Consider the following 19,198-nt stretch of genomic DNA (forward strand, 5'->3'; position numbering starts at 1 on the left):
TTGATTATGGAGTTTCCCACCATGTGACACACTCACCTAATTTGGTTACCTCACTTGCTTAGAGTGTTACTACACATATTGCAGTTGGTAATTCTACACAACTTTCAATCACAGGTTTTAAAAACTATCTCTTTAGAAGGTGTTTCACTATAGGATGTTCTCTTGGTTCCTGCCATTTTTATGAACTTCCTGTCTGTCTTTCAGATTTGTCATTTTAGCTCTAAAAAGACACTTGAGTTCTTACCACATCATGTGGTTATCTAAGACCTCCATGATCTAGACTTGGTTATTGCTATAGTGAGTGTTGATCTTCAGTCTCACTTATATTAGTTCAATGGCTTTGAGAGCTTCGATTCTTTTAGTGTTTCTCTCATTTTTCATGAAGACATAATGAGAAAGCTTTGGCATGAGCATTTTGGCCATGTCAACTACAGATATCTACAATAGATAAGTACATAAGAGTTAGTGATTGGGCTACCTGTAGTGCCTGCCCCTAGTTCATATTTTGTTTTCATTGCCAAACTCTTTTAGGCTAGTTTTATGTTTGATGATTAGTAGTATTGTTTTAAGATTATCATATATTGTTTTACATTCAGTTTATTATATAGTGAGATTACTTGGTACTCTATATTTCATGTATGTATGATGATTATTCAGTGTTTTCTTATGGATACTTACCCCATACTGCATGTGTATGGTGTGCGTGTTTGTTTTCTTTATGTATAGCGTTTCTAATGTGGTTAAGGAAGGGAGTTGTAGTCACTTACTAGTCGAGATCTACACAATGCACTACTTTCTATCATTGCTTGTTTAGCTTAGAATATTGTTTCTGTACATGCGTGGATTTTATGCAGGTTGTAGGTACCGGGTATCGACTTCCCTGAATTGCTAGCATGAGCATACCCTATCGCATTATCTCAATGGTAAGAGAGGGGAGATAAATCTTAAGTCCAAATCCTAAATCCTTTAGCCATTTGTCCTAATTGATAATTAGGACAAGTATCCGAGTTGAGTACCCTTCGAATGCGTCAGATGACGTTAATTCGTGATTATAACCCTTTGTTTATTTTAGTGTGTGTTTTGCTATGATGGGTTTTCGTATGTTGTTTTATGAGTCCTTGGTGTATTTTTTATTAATTAAGTCTAATTAAAAGATTAATTAATGATTTAATTTAATGGAAAATCATTATGACATTTTAATATTTAATTTTATTTAATTAATTGAGAAATTAATTAAATAAGAGAATTAAAATTGGAGATAAAATTTCAAGGATAAATTTAGAATGTGATAATATTTATTTAATTTAATAATAATATATTTAGAGTTCATTTTTAAATAAATGCTAAATATTATTGTTATTTAAATTAATTAAATATTTTATCAATTAAGTTTCTAAAATAAATTAAAGTGGAAAATATATTAAATTATTAAAAGATTCTAGATTGCATGTGTGAGCATGAGTTGAAAACAAAAGAAAATTAATTAAAAGATAAAGTAAGTGAAAATAATAATGTTATTTTAATTTCATAAAGTGTGCATGGGTTTAAAAGTAATAAAGATTAAAAATAGAAGTCAAGTGAAAAATTAAATAAGGTTATTTAATAATTCATTTAATGTGCATTAAATGATAAAGCAAAGATAAATAAAGTTAATTTGGAGTTTGAGTCTTGTGAGCAAGGAGTCCTCTCGGGTAAACGCACAATTAGTGCCCCGATTTGAGGAGAAAACTCCTTATCACAACTTTGGAGGTTCATTTTGAGGGACCGCGAATTTTGGAGACACGATTTTTGGGAGACAAATTTTGGAAGTGAATTTTAGAAGGGGAATTCTAGGAAAGATTTTTCAGAGAAAAGTTATTGAAGAGGAGTGAATTCTCTCTTAGTTTTCGGGGATTGAGTGTTAGCATCAGACTCAGGTAGGATCTCGTGTTTTTTATCATTGATTAATTACGCAATTTACCTTTCTTGTCTTCTTTGTGTCTGTGGATTGTGAATTTGAATTTCTCTATGGTGGATACTTGAACATTTCAATATTGTAATTATTAAATGTATGTCAAACCCTTCTGTATGTGTGAAGATTAGAGAAGAAATCAAGATCCTTATTTTGTAGAGAAAAGAATTTAAAACGAGAAGGGTTTTGAATATTAAAAAAGAAAATTTTAAAATTGGAAATCTGAATGGTTAAATGTAGTTTTCCTATTTGGCTAATATTGTAAACACTATAAAATAAAATTAAAAAAAATAAAATCTATATAATCATATAATTATGAAAGGGAATTGTTTTAATTAAATTTCATATTAATATAATTTTATAAAATTATAATATGAAAAAAGATCTTTTAAAAAAAACTAAATATTAAAAAAAAATTATATAAAAAAATTAATTAATTATATGAGTGGGGAGGGGTGGGAAACCCCACGAACCCCCCCATACCACTGTCGACACCCTTTATAAGGGGTTGCGACAGCAGGTCACTGCTGCTTGCAGCAGCAGTATTACTGTCTGTAGCAGCAGCATACTCTGTCGCTGCAGCATTGAAAGTTGCGCGGGCTATAAACGCAGGTTGATATTAAAGTTTTTTAATTATTATTTTTAAATTATAAAGATTGTTAATAGTGATTTTAATATATATTAATTTTTAATTCGTATTTCTAAATAATTATAATTATTAACAATTTAATATTATTAATAAATTTTAATATTAGATTAAATATTATTTAATAATATTGATAAGTTTTATTTATTAATTTAAATAATAATGTTTTTTAATGTAGTTTTTGTAAATATTAATTTATTAATAATTTTTTGTTAAATATTAATAAATTAATAATTAATGGAGATGTTAATATAAGTAATTAGATCATTAATTATTGATTAATTTAATTAAAACTAGTTTGATTAAGATAATTAATAATAGATATTATTTGATAAAATTGTAGAATTAGATTATTGACTTAATGGAAGTTATTATTGAGGGTTTAATTAGTGATGTTAAAAATTTATAATTAATGATTTTAATAAAGTCGTAATTGTTTTATTTTAAATCATTAAGGATCATTTTTTTTTATAACTTAATAAAATAAAAGATTGTCCTTAGAATATTTATAGGGTAATTGTACAATCATTTAAATATGAAAATGGGTTAATTGTAAGGGGTAATTGTGAAAACTATTTTTACTTGAGATATACATGAAACTGGAACTTAAAACCTTACATTAACTCAACAATATATTATCATTCATACCCAACTGTGTGATGATCCTGTTTCTATGTGACTATTCTATTGTCTATGATTTGGGGCTTTGGGTTGTTCTAGTGTTGACCTATTTAGGTTGTTACCAGAGGCTCTGGGGTTATGCGATTGTGATGTTCTGATGATCTGTACTCGATCTTTCTAAACCCAACCGTGGTGATGTGTTGATATGCTCTATGGTGTGATGTATTTATTGGTTGTTATTGCTTTCCAGTTTCCTTGTGTGAAGCTGAGATGTATGTTTATGAGAAACCTGACTTAACCATTTTTGAGTCTTGATCAGTTATATTTGATTTTCCTTCCAGTCGCTTTGAGAGGATTGAGATGTTTTAAGTGATTTGTTCTTGATGATGTCATGTTGTGACATGTTTGATTTGACCATTTTAGAGTCTTCGATCAGTATTGTGATTTATTATTGGGATACTTTCTGGTTGCTCATTGGAGAACCATTGGATATTGTGATTTATCATGGATGCCTTCAGTTGCTAATAGAGAATTGTTGTGATCATTATGAATTATTATTTGATGCTTATCAATTGCTCATGCAGAACTGATATGATTATTGTAGCTTATCTTTAGATGCTTTCCAATTGCTTGTATAGGGCTGAGGTGATTTTGTGATTTGTAATTTCATGAGCCTAGGGTAGGTTATCTATGTGTAGTGTCAAGAAGTGGCTTGCAGTGGGGGTAGGGGCCCTAAGAGGTTGCCTGGAGAAACCCATTGTAAGTTGTTTTAATAAGTGAAAATATCTCACCTAAATACTGACTTAAATGAACCTAATAAGATAATTGTATGTTCTCTCCCATGCCTTGAGTGCTAGTACAGACTAGGATGGGGTAGAGAGAATGCTTGGTTGCGACCTTGCATTCCGTAATATGCCTCATCAGTACAAGAGGATACTAGTGGTTGTAGGATCATAAGGGACTCGCGATTCCTAGGGATTGCTCAAGTAACTTCCAACGTGACTTTTGTGATGACACTTTCTCACTTGCATAGTAGGTTTCCTACATGTCTTTGTGGTGCCTCTGGGTCTAGATGTCTATCTATGTTGGAACCTTTGAGTTAGTGTACTTTTAGGATTTCCTAGACTTAGAGAGTACTTGTGTTTTGTGTTTTGATATCTTGTTTGAGACTTGAGACTATCTCCTCAGCGCGGTGAGAGTGGACCATTTAGGTTCCACGCGGTCGGGTGGTAGTGCTTTTTACTCTTACCATTGAGATCCATCCGTGGTCACCGTGGCTAGAGCTTTCTTGGTTGGCATTTACCTTCATTCTGTTCATGGATTATTATGATGGATGGTTAGATTTTATGATGGATGTTTTATCATTATGGATGTATGGATGTATCATGTATGGTGAATGATTTCATTCATTTTACTATATTTTGTATCATGGATTTGAGGATGATGTATCTTTATTTCTACATATGTATATTCTTTTAAGCCTTTCATACCCTATGACATGTATAGTGGATGATTGAGCATTCCAAATTAATTTTTCAAGAGGCATTCAAAACAAATGTCTATTATATGGACATTGGACTTTCTTATTATTCTTTCATGTGGATGTGGTAGTTGTTAGACTTAGTTTTAGATTAAATTTAAATGTGACTCAACATCTTGGGATCCTTAAGGAATGTAACCTGTTATGTATGTTTGTTGATGATTACATGTTATTGCTTCCGCTACTATGTGTTTGATGTGTATATTATACTTTCTTACTTTTAAAAAAAAATGTTTACCAAACTTAGTAGAACTTTAGGTTAATTCTTTTGGGTCCCTTGGCAGGGCGTTACACTGCCTTAGATCTCTTGTACTAGCAGTGTGTGTCAAGGTTTTGCACTTGGCAAACATCACAAAAATCCATTTTTGGCAGGTGGATCCACGTGTGTTAAGGCACTGCTGGAGTTGATACACAATGATCTTATGTCATTTCCCACTCCATCTTTTTCAGGTGCTCGATATGTGCTCACCTTCATAGATGACTTCTCTTGACACACATGTGTGTACTTTTTGAAGTACAAGTATGATGTATTTGATTCATTTTGAATCTTTATAATATTTATAAAGAAGCAATATGGTCTTTCTGTTAGGCGTATACACACTGACAATGGGGGGAATAAGCGAATCAACCTTTCCAAGATTTTTGCACTGAGCATGGTTTACAACATTAGTTCATAGTTCTTCAAACCCCTCAGTAGAATGGGGTTGTAGAGAGAAAGAAGAGGACATTACAAGAGATGACCAATTGTATGATTCAGTCTTGAACTATGAGTTCTTCATTTTGAGCTGAAGCTATCAATTGTGTCAACTATATTCAAAATTGGATGCCTCACAAGGCATTGCGACACTTGACTCCTAAGGAGGTTTGAACTCATGTCAAGCCTGATGTTTCTACTTTCTACATTTTTGGTAGTGAGTCTTGGGCATTTATTTAGATGCTCAGTGGAGAGCCATGGAGAAGAAGAGCCAACTAAGGTAAACTTTAAGAAACCTCACTCTAGAAGAAGATATAAATTATTGGCGAATCTTTCATTATATTGAAAAACCAAATTTTTATTGACAAATCTCTCAATTTTTTAAATTTTATATATTATTTACATTGGTGATTATTTTGGAATCATAATTTTTGAGTAGAAAATATTGGCGAATCTAAATAATAATAGGAAGTTTACTAATCACTTTCTGCATTTTTGGCAGTGAGGGTTGGGCATTTATTCCAGATGCTCAGTGGAAAGCCATGGAGGAGAAGAGTCGACCAGGGTAAACTTTAAGAAACTCCCCTCTAGAAGAATATATAAATTATTGGTGAATCTTTAATTATTTTGAAAAACCAAATTATTTTTATTGGCGAATCTCTTAATTTTTTAAAATTTTAAATATTATTTACATTGGCGATTATCTTAGAATCATAATTTTTGAGTAGAAAATATTGGCGAATCTAAATAATAAGAGGAAGTTCGCTAATTGTCATGGAATATTACAAATCAAAATTGACTATGTTTTATCTCATGGAAATTTTGAGGATAATTACATTATATTTTAAATCAATAATGAAATCTAAATATTGGTAATATATCCCTAAAGTGACTAATAATTATGATAATTACTGGTGAATTAATTTTAATTTCTTCAATAATATATAATATTTAGGTGAATCAAATCTAATCATGTATCGAATATTGTGACGAATCTTTGATTTAAATTTTATAAATAAAACAAATTTTTGTGTGATTTTAAATAGTTTAGAACTAAATTTAATAAAAATGTGGTGATTTAGGTCGCATAAAATCTTAAATTATTAGCCAAATTGCTAGTAGAAAAATTCTAAAATTCACAAAATTATGAATAATCACCACTAAAAAATACCTTAGCTCAGCCGACCACTCATCTTTGTTGGCTACTGTGAGGATGTGAAGGCGTACAAGTTGTTTGATCCTGATTCCAGAGATGTCTTGTTTCATCGAGATGTCCAGTTTGATAAGCGCTATCCTCAAATGGACCCATCATCACCAACTTTTTCCTCACTACCTAGTACTTCCTCTGCTCCTCCATAGGATTATGCATCCTCTAAGGAAGATCTTTATATTGATCCCCCTTTACTACTCCACCAGTTGTTTAGCAAGTTATCGAGTGGGCTTGTGATATTGTTGATGTAGCTAGACCTATGGCAAGTGATCCTACTGATGCTCATCACACTCATGCTCAAACTGCAGGTATTGACCTCTTGAGTCATGCCATTTTAGATGATCCATTGAGTTTTTCATAGGCGACAAGACACTTAGAATAGGATGGAGCTACGAATGAAGAGTACTCTTGTTTGATGAAGAACCACATGTGGGATCTTTGTCCTCTTCTAAAAGGAAAAAAGTTAGTTTGGTGTCGGTGGGTATATCATACCAAGTATGTTGCAAATGGTTCTATTGATAGGTACAAGGCACATCTTGCTACAAAATATTTTTTCATAAGTTAAGGGTATTGATTACTCTAAGACCTTTTCCCTTATTGCCAAAATAAATTCTATTCACCTTGTACTCTCTCTTGTAGCTTTATAGGGATGGACAATTTATTAGATGGATGTGAAGAGTGCCTTTTTGCATGGACACCTTCATGAGGAGATCTATACGAAGTAGCCTCATGGTTTTGTGCACAACTCTTCATTAGTGTGCATGTTTCAAAGGTCTTTATATGGTCTCAAACAAGCCCCTCGGACTTGGTATGAGAAGATGGATTCCTTCTTGCTTGCTTCACAGTTCACTCGTGTCATTTTGATCCTACTGTTTACATTCATCACCATGGGGCTGAAATATTGATACTTGTGCTTTATGTAGATGATCTCATAATTATAGGTAGCTCAGTATCCATGATACAGATTGTTCAATGAGCTTTTAGAGAGCAATTTGAGATGACAGACCTTGGACTTCTGCACTAATTTTTGGGCCTACAAGTTGCTCAATCTTCAGATGGGATAACCATACTCCAACATAAGTATGCTCTTGATATGCTTTAGAGATTCAACATGCTTGATTGCAATCCTGCTCCCATACCTTTTCAGTCAGTTGTTGTTTTATCTACCACTTGCACTACTCCTGTAGTGGATTCCACTTTATATAGACAGCTTGTGGGTAGTTTGTTGTACTTGACACACACACACGTCTTGATATTTCCTTTGTGGTTGGCCTTGTCTCTCGATTCTCCCATGATCCACATGAGAGTCATTGACAAGCTTCCAAACGTATCTTAAGTTACATTTGGGGTACAACATGTTATGACATTCACTATACATCAGGGGATCCTCATATTATTTGTTATACAGACTTGGATTGGGCTGGTGATATTGATGATCACAAGTCTACTTTTGGATTTGTCTTCTGTCTTGGTTCTGGTCCTATCACATGGTCTTGCAAGAATTAGCATGCTCACACATTATCATTTACAGAGGTAGAGTAGAGGGCAGTTGTATTTGCTAGTTAGGAGGTTTTGTGGCTTCGACAATTAATGACAGAGTTTGGATTTCCTCCTGATAGTCCCACCTTTCTATGGTGTGACAATCAGAGTGCTATACACATTTCTTGCAACCCAGTTGAGCATCAAGAGATCAAGAACATAGAGCTTCACATGCACTTCATCAGGCATCTGATTCGGGATGGCGCTTTGAGCTTGGAGTACATTCCTACTGTTGAGCAGGTTGCATACATCTTCATTAAATCTTTTGCATCCTCGCAATATCTTTAGCTACATTATATTCTTGAGGTGAAGGAAGTTGTCCCTGGGGGGTCTTAGTGATGAGTCCTTCCTTCCTTCTTTTCTTGCTATCTTTTTTTGCAGTAGAGTTTTTCCCATTGGGTTTTCTCTATTTCTTTGTTTCATAGAGATTTGGTTGGGTACCTCATCAGGCCATGTTGTTGGGACCCAAGTTTGTTTTTAGCATTGCATTGTAGTTTCCTTGCTATTTCTGCATTGTTTGTAGCTACATTATTGTTCATCTTAAGGGGGGTGTTAGAGTAAAGCGTTAATTTAATTTAATTTATTAAATTACCTTTACTTCCTTCTTAATATTTTACTTTTTGCACTTTGCATTCTAATTTAATAATTAATTAGTAATTATTAAATGACATTTACCTCATAGGGTTTCCCTTTTAGGTTTTTGATTTCCTTACATAAGGATTGATCTTTTGTAATTATCATTTATTCTTTTCATTTATGAGAATACAATTTGCATATTTTTCAGAGTAAAACCCTTACCTCTTTTTGTCTTTTTCTCTGTGACAGTTTCTTGCATGTAGGTATTCTTCTGGCTTTGTATTGCTCAAATCCTTTAGAAGCTACCACTACGTCTTGAGTATATCTACTTTTCCTAACAAGACAACCTCTTATCAAATAGCCTTCTTAACAACAACATCAATATAAATCAGGCTTATTCAGATAATTAATGACCATGGCTAGTAAAATTCAAACCTAAGACCTATTAATTTGATATTTTTGATAGTTGATTATTTAGGTTCATCTCCACATAAACTCTATGGTGAACCCTCAAGTTGAACATTTATTAGTTTTTTTTTTTTTTTTTGTATGTTGTCAAACAAATTCTCTTTAGAAGGGTTTGAAAATAATATTTAAAAAGGGTAACTCTATCCACATAATATACTTGGATCTTAGCCCTTAGGGTGAAAATCTAATGTCCAAGCTTACAAGTAGCAAATTTGGTGACAAACGACCCAAGGACCATACAAAAGCACAACTTGAAGGTCAACTAATTCAAATTTCCATAAAACCTACCCTTTTTGTAGTAGAACTTCCCAACCCCTAATTTCCCAATTTATTATAGCCCATTTACATAAATAAAATTAAGATGGTATATTTATTCAAAAAGAATCTAATAACAATCTAGTGTATACATGCGATAATTTATTCAATGTTACTTATAAGCATAAACCCTAAAGTTTTATTTACTACAACATGGCTATTCTATCTTATTAACATCTAATTTTTATTCTCCTTCTCTAGTTTTTTAGTAGTCTCCACTACCTTTTCTCCAACAAGATAAACAACATTTATTATTTCTTTAATCATGACATCATTTTGTTTCATGGAAATAAATTTCAAATCTGGTTGTGTTCTCCAAAGCTCTCACTTGATCCTCTCCCACTCTCAACACTTCTATCCATTCACATCTCTATTATGCACAATAAATTGGTATGTTCCAAAGATTTCACCGCCTTACTCACACATCCAAAAATATTTACTAAAGAAAACAATATGAATGAGATACTTACTGACCTCCCATATGTCTAATGGACAAATTTTACCCATATAGATATTACCAATTTCTATCTATTTTTTTAAATTAGCAAAACAAAGTTACTACTACACACCTAATTAACCTAATTAAAAAACAAATTGATTATTTGTTACAAACTTTGAAAGTTTTAAATAATATTTGAGATTAGAAATTACTACTTAGACAAGAATTACGACAATATGATTATATATAAAATCACAATACCAAGTTTGAAACGAAGACTATAATAGATAATTAAGCAAATATTTTAAAATTTTGATAGATATTTTTACTAACAATTTATTTATTGAGATGGAAATTTTTAAATACAAAATCTAAAGATAAAAAAATATATGATAAAATAATAGACTTCATATAAAATATATGAATTATACTCGTTATTAAAAAATTTATTACATTATAAAATATGTTTATTAACATAATATTTTTTTCTTTGTTAAGTGTAAAGCAACCAAAAAAGGAGTAGATCACAAAGCATAAGAGTTAAGCGTATCAGAGTATTAGAAAACCCAAAACCAACATGACTATAGTATTAGAGATACGGGCTAGTTCAGATCCAACCAACCATAAACACCTAGCCAACAAAAAAGTAACTAGAACAAAAAAGATAGAAGTTAATCCACTAACTACTCCATCCAAGCGGTCCAGGCAACATAGCCCTCAGTCCATCGAAATTGCAAATCATCCTCCCTAATGATATTGAAGGGGTTGTTAAGGATTACGATGGGAGGGACAATAGGAGGCCTCAAAACTTGACATACCATGATAATAGGCCTCCTTCCAACTCTGATTTGTGCAACATTCTGTACAAATATCAAGGTGTTACCACCTCTATTGTTAGGGATCATCTTGTCCAATATTTCACCTATGGAAGTGTGGTTTTGTCTCATCTCTCTGTCCTCTGTGATGATTTGCAATGATTGTACCTTGAGGGGGGATACTTAAAAGTTGTTGCCATTTCTGAGTGTTCAGCCTGGGTAGACTGGACTACTGCATCGGGTTATACTCCTTCAAGTGGCACATTACTAGAAGCTCTTTTCTTCTTTATAATCTACTACAACATCTCTTTTAGTGTGCAACTTTCTTTAATTGGCTCTTCTAGATTCACATGAAGGTCAAATGATAGGTCCTCCCTCTTTAAGATCTTTGTGCATTCTTTAATGACTTGATGGAACTTCTGACCTTTGACCTTAAAAATAATGGAAACCGGTAAACAAATATGTCTGATAATGAGTCTCCACAGAGACTCAGTAAGAGCCCTATGTCTACTCTTAAATATATCCTCATTTATCATAATCCACAAATGCTAAACTATCAAAGAAGAGAAGGTAGATAATAAATCATTAAGGAACTTAGGTAAGTATGGGACAGGACCAATGATAACATGGAAAAGAGAAACATGATAATCTAACTTGATTCCAAAGATCAACCAAACCCCCTTGACAAAAGGGCAATTAGAGAAAAGGTGGTCAATAACTCCTGGGAGGTGACAGACATAATAGGTATAGGGATTGCCATCAGGCATAATGATGGGGATTTTGTGGGGCAAAGCTTGCCACATAAAGTAAGTGATTTTTGGTTCAACAGACCTATGCCAATGAGGGTGAATAACCTTGGCCCAAGCTTATTGGTCTAGGTTGGTGTGCCATTTAGCATTAAGATGATCAACAATGGGTAAGGAATCTGACAAAAGATTATAGACCAATTTGGCTTTGGTTTCTAACATCGGTGATCCATCAAGCCATCTTAGCTTAGAGAGTCTGTTAATGGGGGCCCCACAATGAAAGGGGAGTCTGGCTTGTGACCAGGCTTCCTTAATAATGGAGTAGGTCCTAAAGTGCAAGGGTGGAAGAGCAAACTTAGAACTAAGGTCATCCCATTTAATCAGGCTACCATCTTTGATCAAATCACTTAACCTTGAGATACCATTCTTGCATTGCTGTCTGGCTGAGCAACCTTGCAATAGTGCCAATGACTTCCCATTTCTTGTAATAGAAAATATAATTATATTACTATATCCTATTTATTTAATAACTTATAATAATTTAAATTATAGAAATAAAATTTCAAAACATTATTTTATAGATTAATAATATAGCAAAGTAAATTAGATTAACATAATTAAACTATAGAATAAAAGTTGAATCTCTTCTAGCTTAAATTTTATAAATTTTAAAAGTTAAATAATGTACATAATATATCATCAAATATTTAAATGTGATATATTAAAGAAAAATTAAAGTTTGATTGGTTGAAATTAACTAGTTTAATCACAAAAAAAATTATTAAATAAAGTAACTGAGAAACTAATAATAATAATAATAAATAATAATTAAAACAATTATTTTCTCTAAATAAAGCCACCTAAAATTTTTCATTCCTAAACCAAAGAAACCCCTAAAACCCCTAAAACATAGATGTGAAATTAGGGTGCATAGGAACGACATCTCTCCACAATAAGACGAGACAGTACAATTCCTTAACCCTAATTCGAAGAAGAGGGCCAACCGCATACTTGTGGCCGCTGCGACTGCGATTGGAAGGGGCATTGCATTTGGCCTTCGACAGCGTCTCAAGCTTCAGGTTAGCCCTGTTTTCACGGTCATGGCTCTTTCATTCTTCTGATCTCAGCCTGTCCATGTTTCTATTTAACAATTGTTGCGCAGTTTTGGAGTTTTTCCTCCTTTTTCTTTTTAAAATTGATTGAATGCCCTTTGTTTCTGGAACTTGCCTGGCTTCTTTCGACCGGGAAGGATACTGATTGGGCAATCCGGGCCACCTTGGCTGCATTTTGTTGTAAATGGGTTCAGCTTGTGTTTTCGCAACTTTACTAGCTGCGACGCTTATACAGTGATATGTTCATTAGCTGTTTGGTTGTGCTTGCGTACCTCTTTTTGGCTTCTAATCTTTGATTGATAATTGTATTCCTTGGTCAACTGTTGGGTTTTTCTTGTTCATTATACCTGCATGTAGTAAATCTTTATTTTTGAATGACCATGCTGCTTCGTAGAGATAAACAGATCTTTGTGGATTTTGTCTCTGTGCTGGCTAGGATTTGGTTAGAGTACATTTCTATAGCGTGGGGAGTGATTCTTAGATATGATTCAAGGGTTTCCTGTTCTATGAGGTGATCAGTGTAAGCTGGGTTATAAAATATGCAAGTTGAAAAAAATGCTTAGGAAAAAGACATTTTATTCTTCCTTGGACGACTAAATTGTTGTTTTAATCTATTAAGACGAGCAGTTTTTAACCGAGTGCCTTTTGCCTATCACCAGAGGTGTTTTAATCATAGCACATGTTTTTTTTTTCCGTAGCTAAAAAATGAAGATCCCACAACACTTACAGGTTTAAAATTTGAATTGGACTTGCGACTCAGAAAATTTACCGAATATTAAAAATCTACGAGTTTGCGAATAATCTAAAAAGGTAAGCATAGTATCGAGTTTAAAGACTATAATACTGATATCCTTCCTTTATAGATAAAGACTTAATACTGCATGTAGTAAATCTTTATTTTTGAATGGCCATGCTGCTTTGTAGAGAATAAACAGATCTTTGTGGGTTTTGTCTCTGTGCTGGCTAGGATTTGGTTAGAGTACATTTGTATAGCGTGGGGAGTAATTCCTAGATATGATTCAAGGATTTCCTGTTCTATGAGTTGATCAATGTAAGCTGAGCTATAAAATATGCAAGTTGAAAAAAATGCTTAGAAAGAAGACATTTTATTCTTTTCTGGATGTCTAAATTATTGTTTTAATCTATTAAGACGAGCAGTTTTTAACTGAGTATGTTTTGCCTATCACCAGAGGTGTTTTAATCATAGCACATGTTTTTTTGCCGTAGCTCAAAAATGAAGATCCCACAACACTTACAGGTTTAAATCAGAAAGTTTACTGAATGTTAAAAAGTTACAAGTTTGCGAATAATCTAAAAAGTAAGCATAGTATTGAGTTTAAAGACTATAATAGTATAATACTGATATCCTTCATTTATAGATCAAAGTTAGAGTTAACTACAAATCATGGATCAGAAGCAGAGCTTGATGCATATATATTTCAAACTTTAATATAAATAAAACTGACAAGAACATAATCTCAGTGTTCATAATTTAGTAATCTATAAATTCTTTATTCTACTAGAGCTTCTAAACAGACATGTCTATTTTTTCTAAAAGGATGGTAGTGGTTTTTGTCGAGGAACAACATAATACCCAACAGTAGTTGCAGGTGAATAATATGCTTCAGATAAAGTCTTGCATTTTGCCTCCTCATTTTCTGCTGCATTCGATCGCCATTATGTTCCCTTCATCTCCAAATCATCTACATCACAAGCAGTGAACATGGGATACACATTTTCAGTTATCCAATTTGAATATGAACTGTCATCAAGCTAAAGCCCTGGTTGTGAATCCCGCCCCTTGAAATTCTGTGCACACAACCGAAGGTTGTGCCACACAAAGGTAAGGTCCTCTATAAGTGCTATTGAGAAAGCCCTGGTTGCGAGTCTTGCCCTTTTACATTCTGTGCAGACAATTGAAGGTTGTGCCACACAAAGACAAGGTCATCCATAAGTGCTTTTGAGGCCAACTTGTTGCACTTATTCGCATGAATGACCTCAAAATGCGAATGTATTCTACATAGAATAAAAAAATGTGGATAGTCAGTTCTTAAAGATTAGGTGTAGTCAGAACTAAAATCTTCTTTCCCTAAGCTCCATGTATAACTTGGTAAGAAAATTTGTACTCTCAAGAAAAGTCTTACGAACTTTTATGCCTTTTTTAAATCTAGTAATAGAGTGGTATTTGTAGAGGTGGAGAAAATGAACACCTGTTGTGCTGTTATAAAACTGCAACTTATTGTGAATGGTGATCAAATATTTTTTCGGGGAACATCCTCACCAACATTTGTTGGAGCTATCAATAACCTCCTTATTTGTTCTCAGTGAATTGAAGAAGAGAAACTGTAGGTTGAAGTGGTAGGCAAATTAGTTGAATATGTTGGTTATATTTTCCACATCTTATTTCTGTTTGACTTGTACAAAAGCTGAAGTACTTCCTTGCCTCCTTGGCCTTGTTTGTGGCTTTAGACAAATACCCATGAGGTTTGTATCGCCATTCTCAAACTATATAATCCTAACCAACAGTTATGATACCTAAGCAAAAAGAGTACATAAAATTAAAATAGAAAGTGTAACAATAAAAAATAGAAAGTTCAAATCTTATTAATGAAACCCTAACTGGATAGTCTCTTTTGTGTGCTTTGCTAATGAAGTGTGTAATATATCTTCATAATCTTCTTCCTTTTGGGATATGGGTTTTCCATCCACTTCACTTTCACGAAACCATGCAAGAGTCATGCTTTGGATTATGGTTAAATTAGTCACAAAGTGTGTGATTTTGAGTTCAGAAGCTCTTTACCATTTGTGTGCTATCTAATGGGGTGTAAGGCTAATGTATTTTTGTAGATTTTTTTTGTCATGATTCTTGTGTCTTTCCCCATTTTCTCGACCCAGTAAGTTACTTTATATCCTCAAGAGGAAGGTCAATGGAATGACCAGCACAAGGGGTCCAAAAGAGTTTATGGTCACTTGCTCTACTTGCTGCTCCATATGCAAATCATTGTACATTAATATAGTGACAAAATTTTCCATTCCCACCTTGCATAAGTATCAACATTCTTTCTCTTCATAGGATTTGGCTTCATACTTTTTTTTATATTCTAAGCCTATAGTAGGCTGTGTTGTATGTGGTTTTAACCATTCATCTAGTTCTGAGATAAATGGTGCAGCCCTTCTTTTGACCGTATTTGTGTTTGCCTGAATATTTTACTGTATCTTTCAGAAATGGCCCATAGAACTCACAAGGGCTTGGTGCTGTGAACTCTTTTCTTGCTGCAGTTAATTTAGTGGCTTATTCTCCTCAATGAGATTGTAGTGCAATATTGAACAGTATACTGTTATGATATAAAAAATAGCACATGCCAACTTGGCCTTGTGCAGCGTTTCTTGGTGCTACACTGCACCTTCAGACCGAAGTTGTGAAGCAAGAGTGTTATGAAGCTATGTGATTGAGGCTATGATCTTCTGCTTGTTGAAAGTCCTTAAATCTGCAGCCCAATATAAGATGAATGATACCCTGAATATGGGCCTGAAATTGTAAGACTATTGACAACTGCCGTTGGCTTGTACAGTCCTTTTTAATCCATTTTTTTATTCCATAAGAGTCGCAATTGGACTCTTCACCTTAAGGTGTTATTCAATTGTCTTGTCCTTAAACTCTTGTTCAATTGCACATTCCTACAGGAGATTTATTCAATGCAAAAAATGAGGGGGTTTATGCCTTTAACCATATACAGTCCACAATAGTTGCATATAACTGTTTTAGCATTATACTTGCAGCGCCATCTTTTCCTAGAGAGTACTAGTTCTTCCAGGGTACTTCATGGGTTCTCTGTGGGTCCTTATAGGACACAACGAACGTGGGCACCCGGGAAGTACCCCATGGCACTAGGCCAGTTTATGTATGTATTTCTGATTTGTTCATCAGCATGTTCTTTGTATCAGCTTTAGATAGTGTCTTGCAACAGCTTGGTAATATTATTCAAGTAAAAATTGGTCTATGTAATGCCCTTATTTTATGACAGTAGTGAACCTACTTCGATTCATTTGAAGGTCAGGGATTGATTTTTTTCATTTAAAGATCTGAGTATATTACTGTTGATAGATTTGTATAACCCAAACCCTGTATCCATACCCGAACCAGTACCCAAATCGGCAACTTAGTGTAACAGTTGTTCCACAGTCTAAGGGCCTAAACAGCAGTATGCGGTAACTGAGCTGCTACACAATTAGTAGCAAAATGCCTAGTTTTGTTCTGGAAAGAATTGATTTTTTATATTTTCAAATAATGAAATAATGATTTTTTAAATCTACAAGCTACTTGAATAAATGAAAAATTGAAATAAAAACAATAAGTAATATCTGAATGAAAGAATAAAGGGTAAGAACAAATCGTACATGAATTTTTGAGCTGTTTAGAGTGTGGAACATCTGTTACACAATCAGTAGCTAAATGCCCAGTTTTGTTCTCGAAATAATTGATTTTCATCATTTTTCTAGTAAATACTAAATAGTAAAATTATGATTTTTTAAACCTATAAGCTACTTGAATAAAAAAAAAATAAAAATAAAACAAAACAACTAATATCTGAATGAAAGAATGACGGCGGAACGAGGGGACAAGTTTCTGGGGCGGGGGGACAGAGGGGTCTTAATCTAGGGATGGTGAAGGGACGATGGCGGGGGATAGGAGGTGGTGTGTATATATACACATATGGTATTTTAAATGCTAGTTGTGAAAAGATGTATTGCAATATAAGATGTAAAGATGTAAAAGAGAAAATACTTGAACATTGGATGGAATTGGAACATCAAACGTTGATTATTAATAGTTGAATCAGCAAATAGTCAACAGCAGGACGTCCCCCATTCTCGGTGGAGGTGGTGGAATCTGGTGGCGCCTCTGGGGATGGGGGGATGGAATCCCTAAGTCCCAGGTCATCTAAGTCTCCGGGATGTGAGGCAAAATGTGGGGGGCGGGGGAGGGGGGCTCATCTCCGTGTTACTATGGTAAAAACAAATCGAAATGGTCCCTAGTCTTATGTATATTTGCAGCGAAGAACTACCATACAATGAAAGGAAATGGGTTTTTGAGGGCAGATCTATCAAAATTTATCATTTTGTTTCATTTTTCTTTATTTGTGTTCCTCTGTATCTTGTTCTTTTGAAAATAAATTCATTGCTTTCTAATATTGTATAGATGATCCTATGAAAAGCATAGGATCTATTGAGATTGTTTTAATTTGATCAAAGATATGCAGGTAGTCACTTCAAATGTTCTGGATAAGTTTATTGTTTTATAATATTTATTTACACATTGAAGTTATTTTTCAGCTGTGGGAAAAATATTCATCATTGCAAGCCTCCTTTGTGCAGGATTTAAGTTACAATGGTGAGGATTAGTGTTCTGAATGATGCTCTTAGGAGCATGTATAACGCGGAAAAACGTGGGAAGCGCCAGGTGATGATCAGGCCATCATCAAAAGTTATCATTAAGTTTCTCCAAGTCATGCAAAAACATGGTATATCAATTTTTGAAACTTCTTCTGTTATTGACTTGAGTATGCAATTTGTAATGAATGCTGTTTCATTCTGTTTTAAGTCTTGCAAAGAAACAATTTTTCTGGCATATGACACTTTCATCTGTTTCTGACAGGCTATATTGGAGAATTTGAGCTTGTTGATGATCATAGATCTGGAAAAATTGTTGTAGAGCTCAATGGCAGGCTTAATAAATGTGGTGTGATAAGTCCTCGTTTTGATGTTGGGGTCAAAGAAATCGAATCCTGGACTGCAAGATTGCTTCCATCTCGACAGGTAAACTTTCATGGGATAGGTGAAAATTGAATATAATTAGCAATCTCAATGTATATTTTTCCATCCTCATTTTTTGATTTAACTGGTTTATGGATATTCTCCCATGTTTACATGCAGTTTGGATTCATTGTCCTGACAACGTCTGCTGGCATCATGGACCATGATGAAGCTAGGAGAAAGAACGTTGGGGGGAAAGTGTTGGGATTTTTTTACTAGATCTAATTTTTGATTGAGGTTGAGGATTTGGGTAATTGTGGTAATGAACTAGACCCTATTAAACCTGTGATGAATTATAAGTATTTGAATTGAGGAAATTATTGACAATTTTGCAATTTATATTTGAAGTCCATGTCCTTTTTTTGGTTTTTACCATATATATTTACTAGTTGTTTGAGTTGCATTTGAAGAGCTTTAAGGCTGGTGTATTTGTATCAATGATTTTGTTAGAGATTTTGCAATAATTCTCCAAAATCTCTTGATCATCATAGTGATTAATTCTTATATATATTCAATGTTCATGCCATTTTTCGGTGTTTGTTCAATACTATTATCAGTTTGTGTTTGAGCTTGTGTGTACATGTACTTGCAAATTTATGATATTTGAGGCCAGCCATGCATATTTTTGTATATTTATGACATTTGAGGCTAGCCATACATATTTTCTAGACAAATTTGTGAAAATGATGCTCTATGCATGTTTATATGTATG

General features: G+C 33.6%; 1 protein-coding gene across 1 annotated transcript; it reads left to right on the top strand.

Annotated features, from left to right (window-relative positions):
* Positions 1-12,543: 12,543 nt before the first annotated feature.
* On the top strand, positions 12,544-18,889 carry LOC149530941 (small ribosomal subunit protein uS8z/uS8w). Its single transcript, XM_089809160.1, has 4 exons — positions 12,544-12,639; positions 18,049-18,194; positions 18,329-18,489; positions 18,607-18,889. Exons 2-4 carry the CDS (start codon positions 18,062-18,064, stop codon positions 18,703-18,705), a joined length of 393 nt encoding a protein of 130 aa, XP_089665286.1. The 5' UTR covers positions 12,544-12,639; positions 18,049-18,061; the 3' UTR covers positions 18,706-18,889.
* Positions 18,890-19,198: the final 309 nt, after the last annotated feature.

Source organism: Cupressus sempervirens, chromosome 11 (genome assembly GCF_028749045.1).
Source record: "Cupressus sempervirens isolate cs-2001-9-10 chromosome 11, ASM2874904v1, whole genome shotgun sequence".
Classification (NCBI taxonomy): Eukaryota; Viridiplantae; Streptophyta; class Pinopsida; order Cupressales; family Cupressaceae; genus Cupressus; species Cupressus sempervirens.

What these genes read in the sequence shown, in the direction of transcription:
- LOC149530941 (XM_089809160.1), top strand. Translation starts at nt 18,062, where the DNA reads ATGGTGAGGATTAGTGTTCTGAATGATGCTCTTAGGAGCATGTATAAC. An exon ending in CCAAGTCATGCAAAAACATG is followed by an intron (nt 18,195 to 18,328) that starts GTATATCAATTT and finishes TGTTTCTGACAG; the next exon opens with GCTATATTGGAGAATTTGAG. An exon ending in GATTGCTTCCATCTCGACAG is followed by an intron (nt 18,490 to 18,606) that starts GTAAACTTTCAT and finishes GTTTACATGCAG; the next exon opens with TTTGGATTCATTGTCCTGAC.